The sequence below is a fragment of the Pecten maximus genome, chromosome 11, assembly GCF_902652985.1.
Source record: "Pecten maximus chromosome 11, xPecMax1.1, whole genome shotgun sequence".
Taxonomy (NCBI): domain Eukaryota; kingdom Metazoa; phylum Mollusca; class Bivalvia; order Pectinida; family Pectinidae; genus Pecten; species Pecten maximus.
Window position 1 is genome coordinate 8,701,652 of NC_047025.1, and position 18,362 is coordinate 8,720,013.

The 18,362-nt window shown below is 37.8% G+C and overlaps 1 protein-coding gene across 1 annotated transcript in view; it reads left to right on the top strand.

The window, feature by feature from the left end:
* LOC117337254 (rho-associated protein kinase let-502-like) overlaps nucleotides 1–18,029 on the top strand; it is a 34,234-nt gene extending 16,205 nt beyond the window's left edge. The window contains 8 exon segments of the mRNA XM_033898145.1: nucleotides 129–328; nucleotides 682–824; nucleotides 2,558–2,938; nucleotides 3,806–3,884; nucleotides 9,386–9,921; nucleotides 10,386–10,506; nucleotides 12,532–12,681; nucleotides 15,783–18,029. Of these exon segments, the coding sequence (XP_033754036.1) occupies nucleotides 129–328; nucleotides 682–824; nucleotides 2,558–2,938; nucleotides 3,806–3,884; nucleotides 9,386–9,921; nucleotides 10,386–10,506; nucleotides 12,532–12,681; nucleotides 15,783–16,048 (1,876 nt within the window). The 3' untranslated portion in view covers nucleotides 16,049–18,029.
* The last annotated feature ends 333 nt before the right edge of the window (nucleotides 18,030–18,362 follow it).

Below are 18,362 nucleotides of genomic sequence, written 5' to 3' on the forward strand. Positions count from 1 at the left end.
TACATTGTAAATTAGATTGTAGTCTAGTCAGTGGGACAAGAAAATTTATGAATATTCATGAGTTGTAGGCATTTGCTTCAGGTGATGGTGAACTCATGAAAAGAATGTGACATTGTAATTATTTGTAGGCGTATGTTTGAGATGATGCGATACGCTGATAAGGACAAGATAAGAGGTCCAGAAGACCTGATGATGATGATGGAGATGGCTGGACCAAGAATGCGAAAGAACATGCGACGACACCCGATGTTTGACATGGACGAAGATGACGACGAAATGCAAATGATGATGAGAGATATGATGATGATGAGGGACATGAGACCGGACAGTAAGTAGAATTTTCCACATCAATAAAAAATGCATAAATTACCAATAATAATCAAAGCAAAACAGTTTATAACAGAATTGAGAAAAATAATAAAAAGGCAGCTCAAAATTCAAAGAACCATAACTCTATCATAGAGGGAGTGACATGAAATTTTAATTTGACCTCTGACATGTACTTACAAAGCCATACATACCGAAAACCTGGAGAGATGAGAGGATTTTCTGCTTTCACCAGAAAAGGGGACGCAATTAATTTGTTGGTTAATCCAGAAGACGTTTGACGTACTCGACAGGGCTGACAAAACAATCTCACTTGGTGTGTCAAGATGTAAATTGCTAATTTCTTGTCCCCAGAAATGGACGACATGAGAATGAATATGATGCACCCCATGCACAGAATGGATATGGAACGCAAGAGAAGAATGGAAGATATGAACAGAGCCTCCAGAAAAGGGTCAGGCTCTAAATCTCCGGCCTACTATTCAGTAAACTCTGATGTAAGTATAATTTCATATCAGATCATATTCTCCACAATTAACCGTTAGTCCCGATAGCTTAACTTAACTTGACAATTAAAAAACTGTGGATACTATATTTTTGATGCACATTGGCCTTGTCTTGTAGTAGGACAGAGGTCTATGTGACCGAATGGGTAGCTGGCACAGGAACTCTGTTGTATCCTTAAACAAGATACTTTACTTTGCTCACAGGCATCTGTTTCTGGCTAGTATGAATTGAACAAAAATTTGGTTTGGTTTGTTGTTGTTTAACGTCCTATTAATAGCCAGGGTCATTTAAGGACGTGCCAGGTTTCGGAGATGGAGGAAAGCCGGAGCACCCGGAGAAAAACCACCGGCCTACAGTCAGTACCTGGCAACTGTCCCTCGTAGGTTTCGAACTCGCACCCCAGAGGTGGAGGGCTAGTGATAAAGTGTCGGGACACCTTAACCACTCAGCCACTGCGGCCCCCTAGAACAAAAGAAATATCTTTTAAAAAGATAAACGGCATACTTTTGATGCTGGTGGTTATAATGTAAAACTGCTGGTGAAATAAATCAACGAACTAATGCTGGTGGCTATAATGTAAAACTGCGGGTAAAATAAATTAACGAACTAATGTGTTTCAGCACAGATAACAAAATTATATCAGTTTGAATCATTTTTGGTGATAATAAGACTGCACTTGAATCAGGAATACCGCTACATTGACCAATTACATACTTCATCTTGACCAGTAACGCAATCTGTCGCGTCATATCAAAAGCATTGTAAACATCGAACGCTGCAGATCATTCAAAATCAACTTATTTTGCAATATATATGACTAAAATAGCCTGACAGACTCAAAACAAGTTGAAATTCTTTAACTTCTCACTTAAGCTAATCTTTCGGTTGAACAACTTCCAAACTGGCAGTAATTTACGCCGTTCGGCACGTGCCAAAATTGCGCACGCTTTATCGGGACACAATCAAGTAATTTTACCGCCTTTCCGCCGGCACATCGGCATGTCAGAATGAAGTTTGCCTAAAGACATTGGCTGGTTCTTAAGGGGAGATAACCACTCATAAAGACATTGGCTGGTTCTTAAGGGGAGATAACCACTCATAGTTTGTAAACCACTCTTAGACAGCTATATTTCTGTGATATAGCAATATATACAAACTTCTGATCAAATTATTATTATTAATAATTATCATTAAAACAGTATATACTATATAGATGTAATAAGATGCCTTAGAGTTTTTAATAGGAAAAATATTCTACCCAAAGTGGGGCTTAACCTAGCCACTTCTTGCCCTTAAATGTAGCCCTCTGAAGTCTCATAACGCCAAATGGGAATTCCCGCTAGCCAGAGCGAGTCATGTGACCCAGACTTTCCACACATTTACCATTTAATCAGTAATACCCCGTAGGAAATCACAATTTCAATTATTTGCCATGTGTGCATTTTTATTTAAAATATTCCAAAGTTAACTGTATTTGTGTGGAACTGTTGGTTTAAGTTCAGATACAGGTAACAAATACATTATACTTTGTAGTTTGTACTATAAAATGAGTGTAGTGTAGTGTAGTGTTACTAATTTGTAAAAATTCAATTATTTAACTTGCAATTATATTTTCTTTTATAACTAATGTAATAATTATAATTGTCTATAATTATCATGTTATTTTTACTGTATGTACTGCACTTACACAGTATTATAACATAAGAGTTATCTGCCCTTGCAGGAACCAAGTGGTAGTTCTGGAATTATCGGATCTGCCGTGGGCAAGGTGAAAGATTTTCTTACTGGTGGTAAAAGCAAAGAGAAGAAAGATGATAAAGAGAAAAAAGACAATAAAGAAAAGAAAGATGAAAAGGTCAAGACAGAGATGAATGATGACAAAGAGAAGAAAGATGATAAAGAGAAGAAAGATGAAAAGGACAAGACAGAGAAGAAAAATGATAAAGAGAAGAAAGATGAAAAGGACAAGACAGAGAAGAAAAATGATAAAGAGAAGAAAGATGAAAAGGACAAGACAGAGAAGAAAGATGACAAAGAGAAGAAAGATGACAAAAAGAAAAAAGACAAGAAGGTTAAAGAGGATGAAAAAAACAAGCAGGAACAGGTGATTCTGAATTGAAATTTTCTAACAATAACTCAAGCATATTGTTCATCTTGTAGTTGACAGACAGGAAATTTAACCTTTTTAATGTTTACATAACTATGGAAAAAACCTATTTGATCTTCATTTTGTTGCTTGCAAAAACAGCAGTGTTATCACACAAACAAATCCTTATCTTAACTTAAAATTGCAAATATAAAATGATGATAGCACATGAACACAGTATAGATTTGCATATTCCTTGACAATCCACTAGAATAACAAGCATGCCGGGCAAAACATGTCCCCTACTGGCCCTCACTAAAAATAGTTACAGTGACCATGACACCAAAACCCTGAATCTGAACTTGTTATGTAGCTACTCATAATTAAGTTACATACCAATTTTCACCAACCTACCTTGAAACGTCGCTGAGAAAAGTGCGGAAAACTGAGTGGAAGGACAAGACAGCCGATAGCATTCTAGGTATTGCAAACGCAATACATATCCCCTACCGACCCCCACTGAAAAAAGTAACAATGACCTTGACCTTGACGCAAAAACTCGTGCTTGTTCTGCAGCTACTCCTACTTAAGTTGCATGCTAGCTTTCACCAACATACCTTGAAGCTTGGTTGAGAAAAGTGCGGAAAACTGAGTGGACGGACGGACAGAAGGAAGGACTGACAGACGGACACAGATGAAACCTATAGTCTGGCTGGTGTCACTGGTAAGGGAGTAATAAGACAGCAACAAATATGATAATTCAGAGGAGACTCACCATGGTTTCATAAAAAAACTATAACATTACTTTGAAGGTCGAAATCACAGATCCCGGTGATAATACCATGCCATAGATTTAAATCATAAAAGACCATTATTTCATTGTAGACAACACTGGATAGTGACGAATTGGATCAAGATGGTCCGAAATCCAACTCCCTGGAGATTGATGCGGCCCCGCCTATTAGTAAGTGTGCGATCATAGACAGAAAGTTATAGTCTACAAGATGAAGTGTTTTTTCATTGCATTTACAGCTAATAAATCGATAGCGAGTATGTGCCGTTTACTTGAACTGCCTATAATTGGATACGATTCGCCTGTACTGTTTCTCCAGGCAAGAGTCTAAATCTATTTATAATGCAATGCTACATTGAAAGTCAAAGTCAGCTAGACCACAATGTCATGTTGTCCAAGTTGCGAAAAAAATTGTGTTCTTTTTTATCCAAGCTAGATTTTAATGGTGACATAATAAAAAAAAATCGTAAAAAGTTTCTGTCTGTGTTACAACTTAAAATGAATAGAATCTACGAGAAATCAACCAAATGCAGTGTTTATTATAGTTGTAGGATAAATAGTTAATGAGATGAAAGCATCATCATTATCCTTCTCCCGTAGGCCACCGTCAAGGTGGCAATGAACAACAAACACAGACAGACTGTCCACAACGCACCGTGCGATGAATTTAATGAACAATTCATTAATAATAAATAATAATCATATGATATTTACAAATACAATTTACAATTTTGTAATCAAATTATCCATGTACCAAATCGCAACCCCAAGCTATTCAATTATACATGAAATGGTAACTGATAACCTAACCTAACCTTATAGATTCTTACATTTCAATTACACAAAAAATTAAACAAGATGAAAATTAACGTCTGTCCTCGCCCGGTGCGCTGCCTGAACTGATCATACAGCACGTGCACCCGACTATACTCGGGTACACGTACTTGATTGCACACTGCCACCTAGCGGACTACCCACAGGAGAAAGTAATTTCACACTAATTCATTTCATTCAAACGTGTGAAACATTATATATAATTACCATACACTGATTAAGATATGAACAACAGTACAGGAAACTTGATTTAGTGACCTCAGAAATACTGTGACAAGATCGGACACTTTTACAAACTTTATCACTGCTATGATGGTCAGAACAAGTGGAGTTTTTGCAATGAAGCTTCCATGACTACTGTACAGCTGGGCATTGCAATCCTTGTCAATTACCAAACTGTGGAGTTGGAAAAACGTATCTGGTATTTGTACATGTTATTGTATATATAGACGTCCCAGGTACAAGGAGGATAAGTGTATATAGATGTCCCAGGTACAAGGAGGATAAGTTACTGTATATATAGACGACCCAGGTACAGGGAGGATAAGTTACTGCATATATAGACGTCCCTGGTACAAGGAGGATAAGTTACTGTATATATAGACGTCCCAGGTACAAGGAGGATAAGTTACTGTATATATAGACGTCCCAGGTACAGGGAGGATAAGTGTATATAGACGTCCCAGGTACAAGGAGGATAAGTTACTGTATATATAGACGTCCCAGGTACAGGGAGGATAAGTTACTGTATATATATAGACGTCCCAGGTACAAGGAGGATGAGTTACTGTATATATAGACGTCCCAGGTACAAGGAGGATATGTTACTGTATATATAGACGTCCCAGGTACAAGGAGGATAAGTTACTGTATATATAGACGTCCCAGGTACAGGGAGGATAAGTTACTGTATATATAGACGTCCCAGGTACAGGGAGGATAAGTTACTGTATATATAGACGTCCCAGGTACAAGGAGGATAAGTTACTGTATATATAGACGTCCCAGGTACAAGGAGGATAAGTTACTGTATATATAGACGTCCCAGGTACAAGGAGGATAAGTTACTGTATATATAGACGTCCCTGGTACAGGGAGGATAAGTTACTGTATATATAGACGACCCAGGTACAAGGAGGATAAGTTACTGTATATATATGCGTCCCAGGTACAAGGAGGATAAGTTACTGTATATATAGACGTCCCAGGTACAAGGAGGATAAGTTACTGTATATATAGACGTCCCAGCTACAAGGAGGATAAGTTACTGTATATATAGACGTCCCAGCTACAAGGAGGATAAGTTACTGTATATATAGACGTCCCAGGTACAAGGAGGATAAGTTACTGTATATATAGACGTCCCAGGTACAAGGAGGATAAGTTACTATATATATAGACGTCCCAGGTACAAGGAGGATAAGTTACTGTATATATAGACGTCCCTGGTACAAGGAGGATAAGTTACTGTATATATAGACGTCCCAGGTACAAGGAGGATAAGTTACTGTATATATAGACGTCCCAGGTACAGGGAGGATAAGTTACTGTATATATAGACGTCCCAGGTACAAGGAGGATAATCTTAGTTTTGTATATTATGGCCATCATATAACAAACTAAAATTATACATTTCAAATTATTGGTGTTTTGTTTTCTTACTTTTCCAGTATGTTATTGTATTTGGTGATGTTAGACGACAAATGCCTCTGACAACTCCTGTGCTTGACACAGCTAGGTTCTGCTCGAGTTGTTATACTGCTATAAATAGCTCTCTTGAAGTTTCTGTGCCTACACAGTACAGAAGAATCATAGCTGATAGGTAGTTCATGTAAACAACACATACAAATCTTTCGCTGTAAACCCCAATATGTTGGTAATCAACTCTTTCAAACATTGGAACTATTAAGCTGAACTTTTTGTTAGCTCCTAAAGTGACATCATAATGCAGCATCCCTTTGGATGAAGGAACTTGAAATGGGGCATCTCTGAATAAAGAGATAAATCAAAATAGTAAAAGTTTTATACATAAAGACTTAAGATTATGACCTGAAGGGATAAAGGAGGGTTCTGGATTGTGACCAAAAGGGATATAGGAGGGCTCTGGAGTGTGACCCAAAGGGATAAAGGAGGGTTCTGGAGTGTGACCCAAACTGATATAGGACGGCTCTGGAGTGTGAACCAAAGGGATATAGGAGGGTTCTGGAGTGTGACCCAAACTGATATAGGAGGGTTCTGGAGTGTGACCCAAAGGGATATAGGAGGGTTCTGGAGTGTGACCCAAAGGGATATAGGAGGGCTCTGGAGTGTGACCCAAACTGATATAGGAGGGTTCTGGAGTGTGACCCAAAGGGATATAGGAGGGTTCTGGAGTGTGAACCAAAGGGATATAGGAGGGTTCTGGAGTGTGACCCAAAGGGATATAGGAGGGTTCTGGAGTGTGACCCAAAGGGATATAGGAGGGTTCTGGAGTGTGACCCAAAAGGGATATAGGAGGGTTCTGGAGTGTGACCCAAAGGGATATAGGAGGGTTCTGGAGTGTGACCCAAACTGATATAGGAGGGTTCTGGAGTGTGACAAAAAGGTATATAGGAGGGTTCAGGAGTGTGACCCAAACTGATATAGGAGGGTTCTGGAGTGTGACCAAAAGGTATATAGGAGGGTTCTGGAGTGTGACCAAAAGGTATATAGGAGGGTTCTGGAGTGTGACCCAAAGGGATATAGGAGGGTTCTGGAGTGTGACCAAAAGGTATATAGGAGGGTTCTGGAGTGTGACCAAAAGGTATATAGGAGGGTTCTGGAGTGTGACCCAAAGGGATATAGGAGGGCTCTGGAGTGTGACCCAAACTGATATAGAAGGGTTCTGGAGTGTGACCAAAGGGATATAGGAGGGTTCTGGAATGTGACCAAAGGGATATAGGAGGGTTCTGGAATGTGACCAAAGGGATATAGGAGGGTTCTGGAGTGTGACCTAAAGGGATATAGGAGGGTTCTGGAGTGTGACCTAAAGGGATATAGGAGGGTTCTGGAGTGTGACCTAAAGGGATATAGGAGGGTTCTGGAGTGTGACCCAAAGGGATATAGAAGGGTTCTGGAGTGTGACCAAAGGGATATAGGAGGGTTCTGGAGTGTGACCAAAGGGATATAGGAGGGTTCTGGAGTGTGACCAAAGGGATATAGGAGGGTTCTGGAGTGTGACCAAATGGGTATAGGAGGGTTCTGGAGTGTGACCAAAGGGATATAGGAGGGTTCTGGAGTGTGACCCAAAGGGATATAGGAGGGTTCTGGAGTGTGACCCAAAGGGATATAGGAGGGTTCTGGAGTGTGACCCAAAGGGATATAGAAGGGTTCTGGAGTGTGACCAAAGGGATATAGGAGGGTTCTGGAGTGTGACCAAAGGGATATAGGAGGGTTCTGGAGTGTGACCCAAAGGGATATAGGAGGGTTCTGGAGTGTGACCCAAACTGATATAGAAGGGTCTGGAGTGTGACCTAAAGGGATATAGGAGGGTTCTGGAGTGTGACCCAAACTGATATAGAAGGGTCTGGAGTGTGACCTAAAGGTATATAGGAGGGTTCTGGAGTGTGACCCAAACTGATATAGAAGGGTTCTGGAGTGTGACCCAAACTGATATAGAAGGGTTCTGGAGTGTGACCCAAAGGGATATAGAAGGGTCTGGAGTGTGACCCAAAGGGATATAGGAGGGTTCTGGAGTGTGACCCAAAAGGGATATAGAAGGGTTCTGGAGTGTGACCCAAAGGGATATAGAAGGGTCTGGAGTGTGACCTAAAGGGATATAGGAGGGTTCTGGAGTGTGACCCAAACTGATATAGAAGGGTTCTGGAGTGTGACCCAAAGGGATATAGGAGGGTTCTGGAGTGTGACCCAAAGGGTTATAGGAGGGTTCTGAAGTATGACCCAAACTGATATAGGAGGGTTCTGGAGTGTGACCCAAGGGATATAGGAGGGTTCTGGAGTGTGACCCAAAGGGATATAGGAGGGTTCTGGAGTGTGACCCAAAGGGATATAGGAGGGTTCTGGAGTGTGACCCAAAGGGATATAGGAGGGTTCTGGAGTGTGACCCAAAGGGATATAGGAGGGTTCTGGATTGTGACCCAAAAGCCATATTTAAATGAACCTAGCTGTTGATAGGACATTAAACAATACTTAACTAAACCAAACTATGAATCATAATTCTTAGTAATTGTCTATTTTAAGATAATGGAATATTCTTTCAATGCCTTGGTCATAGCTATAGAAGATTTATAGGGAGATTAGGTTGGCATTAGGATCAGGATTTGTGGATTTTGCTGGTTTAGATATTGGCACAGTGCCTACAGCGGTTTTAATAATTTAAACCCCTCAGAACATGTTCATATATATACATCAACAAGGTGATTGAATACCAGCTAGTTCCTGAAGTAATTCATCAAATGATGACTCATCCTTCTAGTATTACAAAGCGTTTAAAATACATGTAAAACGAATATCTACTAATTAGTAATCCTTCTATTGAGTTGAGAGTGTAATGATTTGTTGAAGCCAATTCGTTAGTGATGAGTAATAGAGTAGGGATGAAAGGTCTGAGACAATGGCATCACCGGATTGATGTTTTCAATTAAGGATTCATGGAATTATATAAAAGATGATGATTTTTTGTTAGAAATTCCTATGTTGTTGATATGCTGTCTGAAATAGTAAGGTTTATGATGTTTTGTCAGAAAGTGTAAAGTTGTTGTCATTTTGTCAGGATATTGTAAGGTTGTTAATGTTTTGTCAGAAATTATAATGATCATGTTTTTGTCAGATATTTTTAATAATGTGCATTTTTATTTCAGGGAGAGTTGAGGGTACTCCAGATATCATTCCACGGCCGGTGGATCGACATTCCACATCCCCTGTCCATGCCCGACCCCAGGGATCTAGTGGGGGCCATCCAAGTGATAGTTCAATCAGCCGCACTGGCAATGTAGTGACATCAACAACAAGTAGTACCACAGTGTCCCCAGCTGTAAGTAATAATGTGTCAAGTCTTGGACCAGCATCAGCAGCATTGTCCGTGTCTGAGGTGACGCCGATGGAGATCGATCCCTTCCCATCTCTTATGACTCTCAAGGACAGTACACCAGAACAGAGCCATTCATCAGAGACAATACCGAAAAAAACCTTCAATTTCCCAAATCCTGGGGTAGTCTCGAGGTCTAGCACTGTCAACCCGACCCAACAGGAATCGGGACAAAGTACACAAATCTCCGTCCCTCAGGCTTCTGGGAGCCGCAGTGCCACACAGACGCAAGTACGTCCACGCCCCTCAGCTTTCAACTCTTCCCCACCACCATCTGAGGCAAAAAAGACTAAAATAACTGATAATGAAGTAAGCAATCACCAATTATAGATAACTGATTAATAAGTGCCTGATGGTTTAAATTTCATGTCCCGATTTGTAAATGTAAAAAGTACTACATTGATAAGAATTTAGGTGACATCCCAATCCCTATCCCAAGGCCTTGAAGTAATTAATGGCCGAAGTTTAGCTTTAAATTTCCTATTTACTGTGTGGACATCAGGACGTGACATGGCTATGGTAAAGATTTTTTTTGATTTTTTCTTTAAATGGTTTTGAACTTGTTCAAGCAAATAAGATAAATTTTAAATGAAATAATGTTACAGCAACTTGCTGTTAATTTCTCTATCTAATTTTAGCCAACCATTATCAGATAGCCCTTTCTCTTGTTTTTTTTTCTTGAAGAGTCAGAGATAATTACATCTATATGATTTGAATTTACATATGTAATTTATTGTTTATTTTCAAGACATTTGTTTGTCATTGTTTTGCAGAGCCTTGATCAGGAGGTTTCAATAGACGCTGACCCCAGTATGGAGACTACTACTACTGCCACCAGCAAAGCCAAGACTTATTCAACAGAAAGCGGAAACACCCACACAATTTTCCATCAACGTAAGTTAGATACTGACTTACATATTAATGATATCATAAAATCTTAAAACATGACAAAACAACAGATTGAAAAAAAGAAAGGATGGTTTAGTCATTGGTATGGTGGATAAATGGATCCTGGGCCCTCATGGTTGTACAAATAAAATATCTCCCCAACGAGAGGCTTATGAAACAGTAATTAAAGATATTACTGAAAGAAATGATTCCATTGAATTAGTACCATTTAATTATATGATAAGATGCAATTTTTCAGCCCCACCATGCATAGAATTTCTGATTTTGTGGAGTCGTCCGTTAGGATAAAGATTTAACTGGAATGGCTCACACCTTTATATACATTTGTATATATATATATGAAGAGAATTAATAAGTCGTGAGTTGAATCAGGAAAAATGGAATCTTCAATAGTTCTGTTCCATGGACAGGGATATATCAACCCGACTGTTAGAATTTGGCTGGCAAGCGAGTGGTAGCCACAAGTCAAATGCTAGCCAGCCAGACACTTACACTAAGGGTTGAGATATCTATATATGTCAGGGCTTTTTCTGAGGGCTATTTGAGGTCGTTAATGGGCTCCATTTCCAATAAAAATTATTTCATATGTAAGCCAAATTCCCAAAAAGGCCCCATCCCAAACCAGTGAGAAAAAGCCTTATATGTCCACGGTATAGGTCCATGTTTGAGTATTTTTCTTACATGCTTAAAAAATGTAACCAATTTAATATAAAGGTGCTTTTAAGTTGCGAAAACTTTTCATTTTGCCATCAATGTCCCATGAAACGTATGTTGAAATTGATGACGTCATCAGTTTGTGATGTGCTTATGCTACATAAAATGATGATGTTACACTATTGTGAGTAGTGTCATACTACACATCAGTTGTCTTCCCCTACTCTGTGTGAGATCGATTTTTCTCTTACCCTGGACAGGGATATCCACAGTTTTACCGGGTTGAGATCAATTTTTTCTCTTACCCTGGACAGGGATATCCACAGTTTTACCGGGTTGAGATTTTCTTATTTCACCCTAGGGAAAAGACAAGCTACATGTACTCTTTTCACATTCTCAACAATTCACGTCACGTCAACAATACCATGACGTCATGGCGACAGTACAATGACGTCACATTGACAATTCAATCATGTCACGTCAATATTTCCTTGCATTGATGTAACATCAATATTAGATACATAAGAGGGTAAACAGGGTAAGAGAAAAATAATCATTCACCCCCATGGAAGTGAGACAGGGGAATCTCAACCCTCGGGGTAAGATAATTAAGCTGCCAAACACGGAAAGCCTTGTGTTTGGCAACTTAACAATCCTTCCCTCCGGTTGAGATTCCCCTGTCTCACCCCCAAGGGGGTCAAATATTCTAATAATCCCATCCCTGGTAACCACAGGATCACCCTGTGAAGTATATGAGAAATAGAGCCAATTTCATCAGTCAAAATTGAAACCCTATTGTAATGTTTTGGCTGCTGTGTAAATATGTGTATAATGGGTTATATGTTTTTGAATAATTCAAGCACTATTAGAGTACCAAGATAGTGCACAGGGACTTGGCATGAATGTCGGGCCAAGTCCCTGAGATTTAGTGCTAATGTAATGGAATTCAAGAGGTTTGGGGCAACAAAACATGGAACTGAATTCTTATACACCATTTGCAGTGTATTGTACAATTATATATTATTTTTGTGGGCGCCGTTTGTGTGGGGGGGGGGGGGGGGGGGGGGCATTTGTGGGGCCGTTAGGGGACATGTATAATGATTTAGCATAATTTTATAAACAGTATATTTGTTATTTTTCACAGATTCAACTTTTAAAGGAAAAGCTAAAACATTAATTGGGTAGTAAAAGTCTAAAATATGGAAATTTTGGTGTAATTGTACAAAAATGTACAACAGTTACAGTTTCAATCGATGATAAATCTATGGAGATATTATAGCAACTTTAATTAAAATAAAAAATAATACAGATCTCTATTAAATATATTTCAATCTGAAATTTTTAATAAAATTACAGGACCAGATTGCACCACCAAGATCACACTGTCTAATAAAAAGGGAGCTGCCCAGCCAAACATTCAGATTGGTGATGATAATTTCATGGTTGTACATAGTGGGGCAGGCACATCAAATGTCACAAGGAAGCAAATCCCTGCAAAACTCACCAGTAAGTACCAAAGAGCAAATTTGTATGACGTATACATCAAAATTTATCTAAAAAGCAGGACCTGGAGAGATATGTGGTCCTGATCGACAGAGTTAATATCAATCGGATCATTTTTAGCTCACCTGCCCGAAGGGCAAGTGAGCTTATGCCGTGGTGCGGCGTCCGGCCGTCCGGCGTCAACTTTTTCATTTAAACAACTTCTTCTCAATAACCAAGAGGCCCAGGGACTTGATATTGGGCCTGTCGCATGCTGGGGTGAAGGGCTACAAAGTTTGTTCAAATAAATGACCTTGACCTTCATTCAAGGTCACAGGGGTCAAATAGGCTAAAATCTTCAAACGACTTCTTCTCAATAACCAAGAGGCCCAGGGACTTGATATTGGGCCTGTAGCATGCTGGGGTGAAGGGCTACAAAGTTTGTTCAAATAAATGACCTTGACCTTCATTCAAGGTCACATGGATCAAATAGGTTATAATCTTCAAACGACTTCTTCTCAATAACCAAGAGGCCCAGCGACTTGATATTGGGCCTATAGCATGCTGGGATGAAGGGCTACAAAGTTTGTTCAAATAAATGACCATGACCGTCATTCAAGGTCACAGGGGTCAAATAGGCTATAATCTTCAAACGACTTCTTCTCAATAACCAAGAGGCCCAGGTACTTGATATTGGGCATGTAGCATGCTGGAGTGAAGGGCTACAAAGTTTGTTCAAATAAATGACCTTGACCTTCATTCAAGGTCACATGGGTCAAATAGGCTATAATCTTCAAACGACTTCTTCTCAATAACCAAGAGGCCCAGCAACTTGATATTGGGCCTATAGCTTGCTGGGGTGAAGGGCTACAAAGTTTGTTCAAATAAATGACCTTGACCTTCATTCAAGGTCACATGGATCAAATAGGCTATAATCTTCAAATGACTTCTTCTCAATAACCAAGAGGCCCAGGGACCTGATATTGGGCCTGCAGCATGCTGGGGTGAAGGGCTACAAAGTTTGTTCAAATAAATGACCTTGACCTTCATTCAAGGTCACAGGGGTCAAATAGGCTATAATCTTCACACAACTTCTTCTCAATAACCAAGAGGCCCAGGGACCTGATATTGGGCCTGCAGCATGCTGGGGTGAAGGGCTACAAAGTTTGTTCAAATAAATGACCTTGACCTTCATTCAAGGTCACATGGTTCAAATAGGCTATAATCTTCAAACGACTTCTTCTCAATAACCAAGAGGCCCAGCGACTTGATATTGGGCCTATAGCATGCTGGGATGAAGGGCTACAAAATTTGTTCAAATAAATGACCTTGACCTTCATTCAAGGTCACAGGGGTCAAATAGGCTATAATCTTCACACAACTTCTTCTCAATAACCAAGAGGCCGAGGGACTTGGTATTGGGTCTGTAGCTTGCTGGGGTGAAGGGCTACAAAGTTTGTTCAAATAAATGACCCTGACCTTCATTCAAGGTCACATGGGTCAAATAGGCTATAATCTTCAAACGACTTCTTCTCAATAACCAAGAGGCCCAGGGACTTGATATTGTGCCTGTAGCATGCTGATGTGAAGGGCTACCAATCATTTATTTGAACAAACTTTGTAGCCCTTCACCCCAGCATGCTGCAGGCCCAATATCAGGTCCCTGGGCCTCTTGGTTATTGAGAAGAAGTCACAGGGGTGAAATTTGCAATAGCCAAGAGCCTCCAAGACCTGATATTAGGCCAATAGAATGCTGGAATGAAGGACTAGAAAATTTTTAATATGAATAAAACTAGCTTACAATGATATTTGAATAAAGAGGTAATCAACATAGTATCTTTAGAAATGACCTCATCAACTTCAAAGTTGCTGAAGAGCCAGGTGAGCGATACAGGCCCATTGGGCCTCTTGTTATGTTTAGTAAAAATTGTGATAGCTCGCCTCTCAACGACAAGGGGGGCTTATGTTGTCACCTCGGCGTTGGCGTCTGCGCTGGCGCCAGTGTCGGTGTTGATTTCTAAATGATAGGGCTGTAATATTTGGTTTTCGGGTTGCTGTGGTGCTTAATAACTTATACCATCCTGAGTCAAGATGAATAATTTTCGGAATTTTTTTTTTTTTTTTTCATATTTTGGACTTAGTCTTTTTTTTTTTGGTACAAAGTCTTTTTTTTTTGGTACAAGTGTTGAAAGGCAATTCAGAAAAGTCCTTTATAATTATACTATAGCTAAGGGTTCTAATATTTGGTTTGAGGGTTAATGTGGAGGTTAACTAATATTTCACAGAGTTGAACATGTTTCATGATAATGATCATTCTTCTTACAATGCAAAACCTAATTTTAACTATGTCTGTGTTACCTTCAAATATTGCAATATACTTTTGTTAAAATATCAATATACATGTACACATGAACTCACTTCCAAATTCTATTTTTAGGTAAACAATTTAATGATATACAATGTGAGTTGAGCTTTGTACCAAAGACAGTACTCTTGTTAATCAAAAGATATCTGTCAGCAATCAACTTTATTCTGTAGTCTATAAATAAATACATGTATACCCTAAAGACAATACATGGCAGACAGTGTACACATCACTAGATTCTCAAAAAAAATGCATAAATGGCACCCACATTATACAGATATAACTAATTAACAGCAAAAAATGTAGAAAATAATTAATCAACTCCTTAGATGACCGCTTATGAGACTGAAAGCTATATTCAACAGATACATTGACTAACTTATCCAATATTGTAAAAGATGAAATTGGAAGTTCCATCTTTTGGTGGGTGTGGGTGGTAATAGTGTAAAGTTTTCTTCCATGTATTTTCAGTGTATCAAAAATTTCCAAAACTCCAAAATTTAAAAAAAAACGAAAAAAAAAAAAAAAACCTGTTAAGTATGTAATATTTGGTATTGTATAAAAAAAAATGCAGCATTCATTTATTGTTTTCGTTCATTCAAATATGATTCAATCACTCTTTGTCAGACACACATAGCATATTTAGGAAAAGGATACTTACATATATAATAACTTTATGAAAAGAATTAAACGTTATATTTTCACTGAATGGATACAAAATGTGTTTTTAGACTACTTATATGATGTTGATTGGTTACAGAGTCAACAAGAAAGGCGACGCCCAATGACTTTGAGATTGTAGCTGACAACATTGGTTCAGATGTTCGTGTACTGTCCAGGCAACTTGATATTAATTTTTCTGCTATGGATCAGATTGAAATCGATTTTAGGTCGGAAGGAACCTACGAGGTGTGTTTCCAGATGTTGAGGAGATGGTTAAGTGCAAATAGAAAGGCTACTATTGATGTGTTGGCACGGGCGCTCAGTAAAATTAACAGGAACGACATCGCAAACAAGTTACATTAGTAACTAATGTTGGATTGACAAATATCCGATATATACTAGATAGATATACGATAATTAAGTTATTGTTGAGAATGCGACAGTATTGAATACAAATAGTTGTAGTAGTTTTGGGTAAAATGACAAATTAATTTTTTAAGTAATTCAAATTGAAATAAATATGCTTAGTATTTATATGTAAATATACCATATTTATTTACAAATAAGCCCCCTTCTTTGTATTTACAAAATCAACAATATCAAAATTATAGTAATCTAAAAGTGGTTCACATATAAGCCCTCCCAGCCTTTCATTCCGAACTTTTACACAAGGGATGGAGACTATTTTTGAGGATGAATATGGTGTATAGATTGATTCTGATGACAAACATGCAATATGTACAGGATTTACAATCCTCCGACAGTCAGCTAACAAAATTAATACGATAAATGTAGTGCATCATTATCGCCTAATTATTATTTTTGCAAATGGCTCCATTGATAACGGAGTTTTACACTTTAAAACAAGTTGATTGAAATATAGATAATTTCATGATGCAGTGTATAATGATAGTCTGTATTTCTTTCAGATTGACTTTGAAACTTGATATATTTGTGGTGTTTTGGTGACTTGATTAATTAAAACTCTATAACATATGTATTTAGTAGTTAATACAGCCCAAAAGTCTTTCCAACATGGATGTACAAACTTGATAAGACAAGGCTCTGTAGCATTTTACATGGGTACATATTCATAGGTTACACTCATTATAGATTTTAAATTTTCTTTCTTTTCGGAAACTTTCAAGAAAATATTCAAAAGTCAAGACGTTTAAAAACCAAAAAATTCAATTACATTAATAAGGTAATGCACATACATATTTGTTTGTTAATTTGTTTATTTGTTTTTTGTTTTTTGGTCATCGAGGTAAATCATTACGGTATAGATTGTTTTCGTTATATGATATGTACATGTATATTGCTTTGCATAGATCATTATTTTCAAATGTGATTATCCTATTTATTATTTCGGGACCTCCTAGACATCGTTTTTGGTCAAAATTTTTCATGCGCAAAACATACGGATAGAAGTTTTTTTTTCCGCATTTTCAGCACCAAAAAGTACCTGCGCAAATTACACTGTTGCTCAAATTACACAAGTTTTTATGGTAATGAGAATTTGAGTGTGTCAGAATTTAATAACCACAGAAAAGTTGTAACAATTTAATAGGATAATGCTGCCTCTTTTGTAACATGCCACAAAATAGTCCTACATTGTGGATCATATATAGAAAACATGCATCAAAATTCAAAATGCATTTAGTAGACAATTTTTCCATTTATTTCTTTTCCCATGTAGATGAGATATGTGCATGTTATTACAAAAACAGTTTCACTGTCATATAAAGAAAAGGTTTCATTGCATTTTGGTATTTTAATTGATTTAATATAATAAATGATATTGCACAGTTAGCACATACTGTTATGTTCATTCTCGGCCCCCATCGACTATCAAACTTATCTCTATACCAAAAAACAAAGGGAAGTAACTCTGATAGATCAGATACATAATACATCCAAGTCGTGTTACACATGATGACATGACATATATCATGATGGATATTGGAAGAAAATTATGTGGAATAACATGACTGTGTAGAGAAGACCAACATCACAATATTGTCTTAGTATTGGAAACACACTTTTGAGTCAAAAACTTTTGATTTTCGTTTTTTTTTTCCTGGCAATTGATGACAGCTTCTTCACTCTCGTGTATATAATTTTGTGATAAATAGCATATTACGGTCGTCTCAATTTGACATACACCTAGTAAAAGCCCCTGATCGATTATAAGAACTTCTTTATAAAGACAGTATGAAAATGGTTACTTGTGATTTAAGATCTTGTAATGTATACTAATTAGCATATATATGAAGATTTTATTCATAAAAAAAAATGAAAAAAAAAAAATGTGATACCTATACATGCATGTACCAAGCATTCAGTGAGAGGAAAATAAGTCTGCTTTTATCGAATGGTGGACTTCATATTTCACCTAAGAAGTACATAGCATTACCAAACACTTTGTGTACAAACCCCTGTGATTGTATATACGATATAGCTATAATGAATTTGTGTACAAACCCCTGTGATTTTGTGTTATGATAAAGCCGTGCAGATAGTCAAGAGAAAAATCAATGTAAAATATTCCTAACAATTGTTTTGAATATGATTGTAGATAATTTATTAATAAGTATTAGAAATCTATGTCATATAAATAGATATTATTATGTCAAATACTTATTGATAAAAAAAACACTTTGTTTTCTTCATAAAA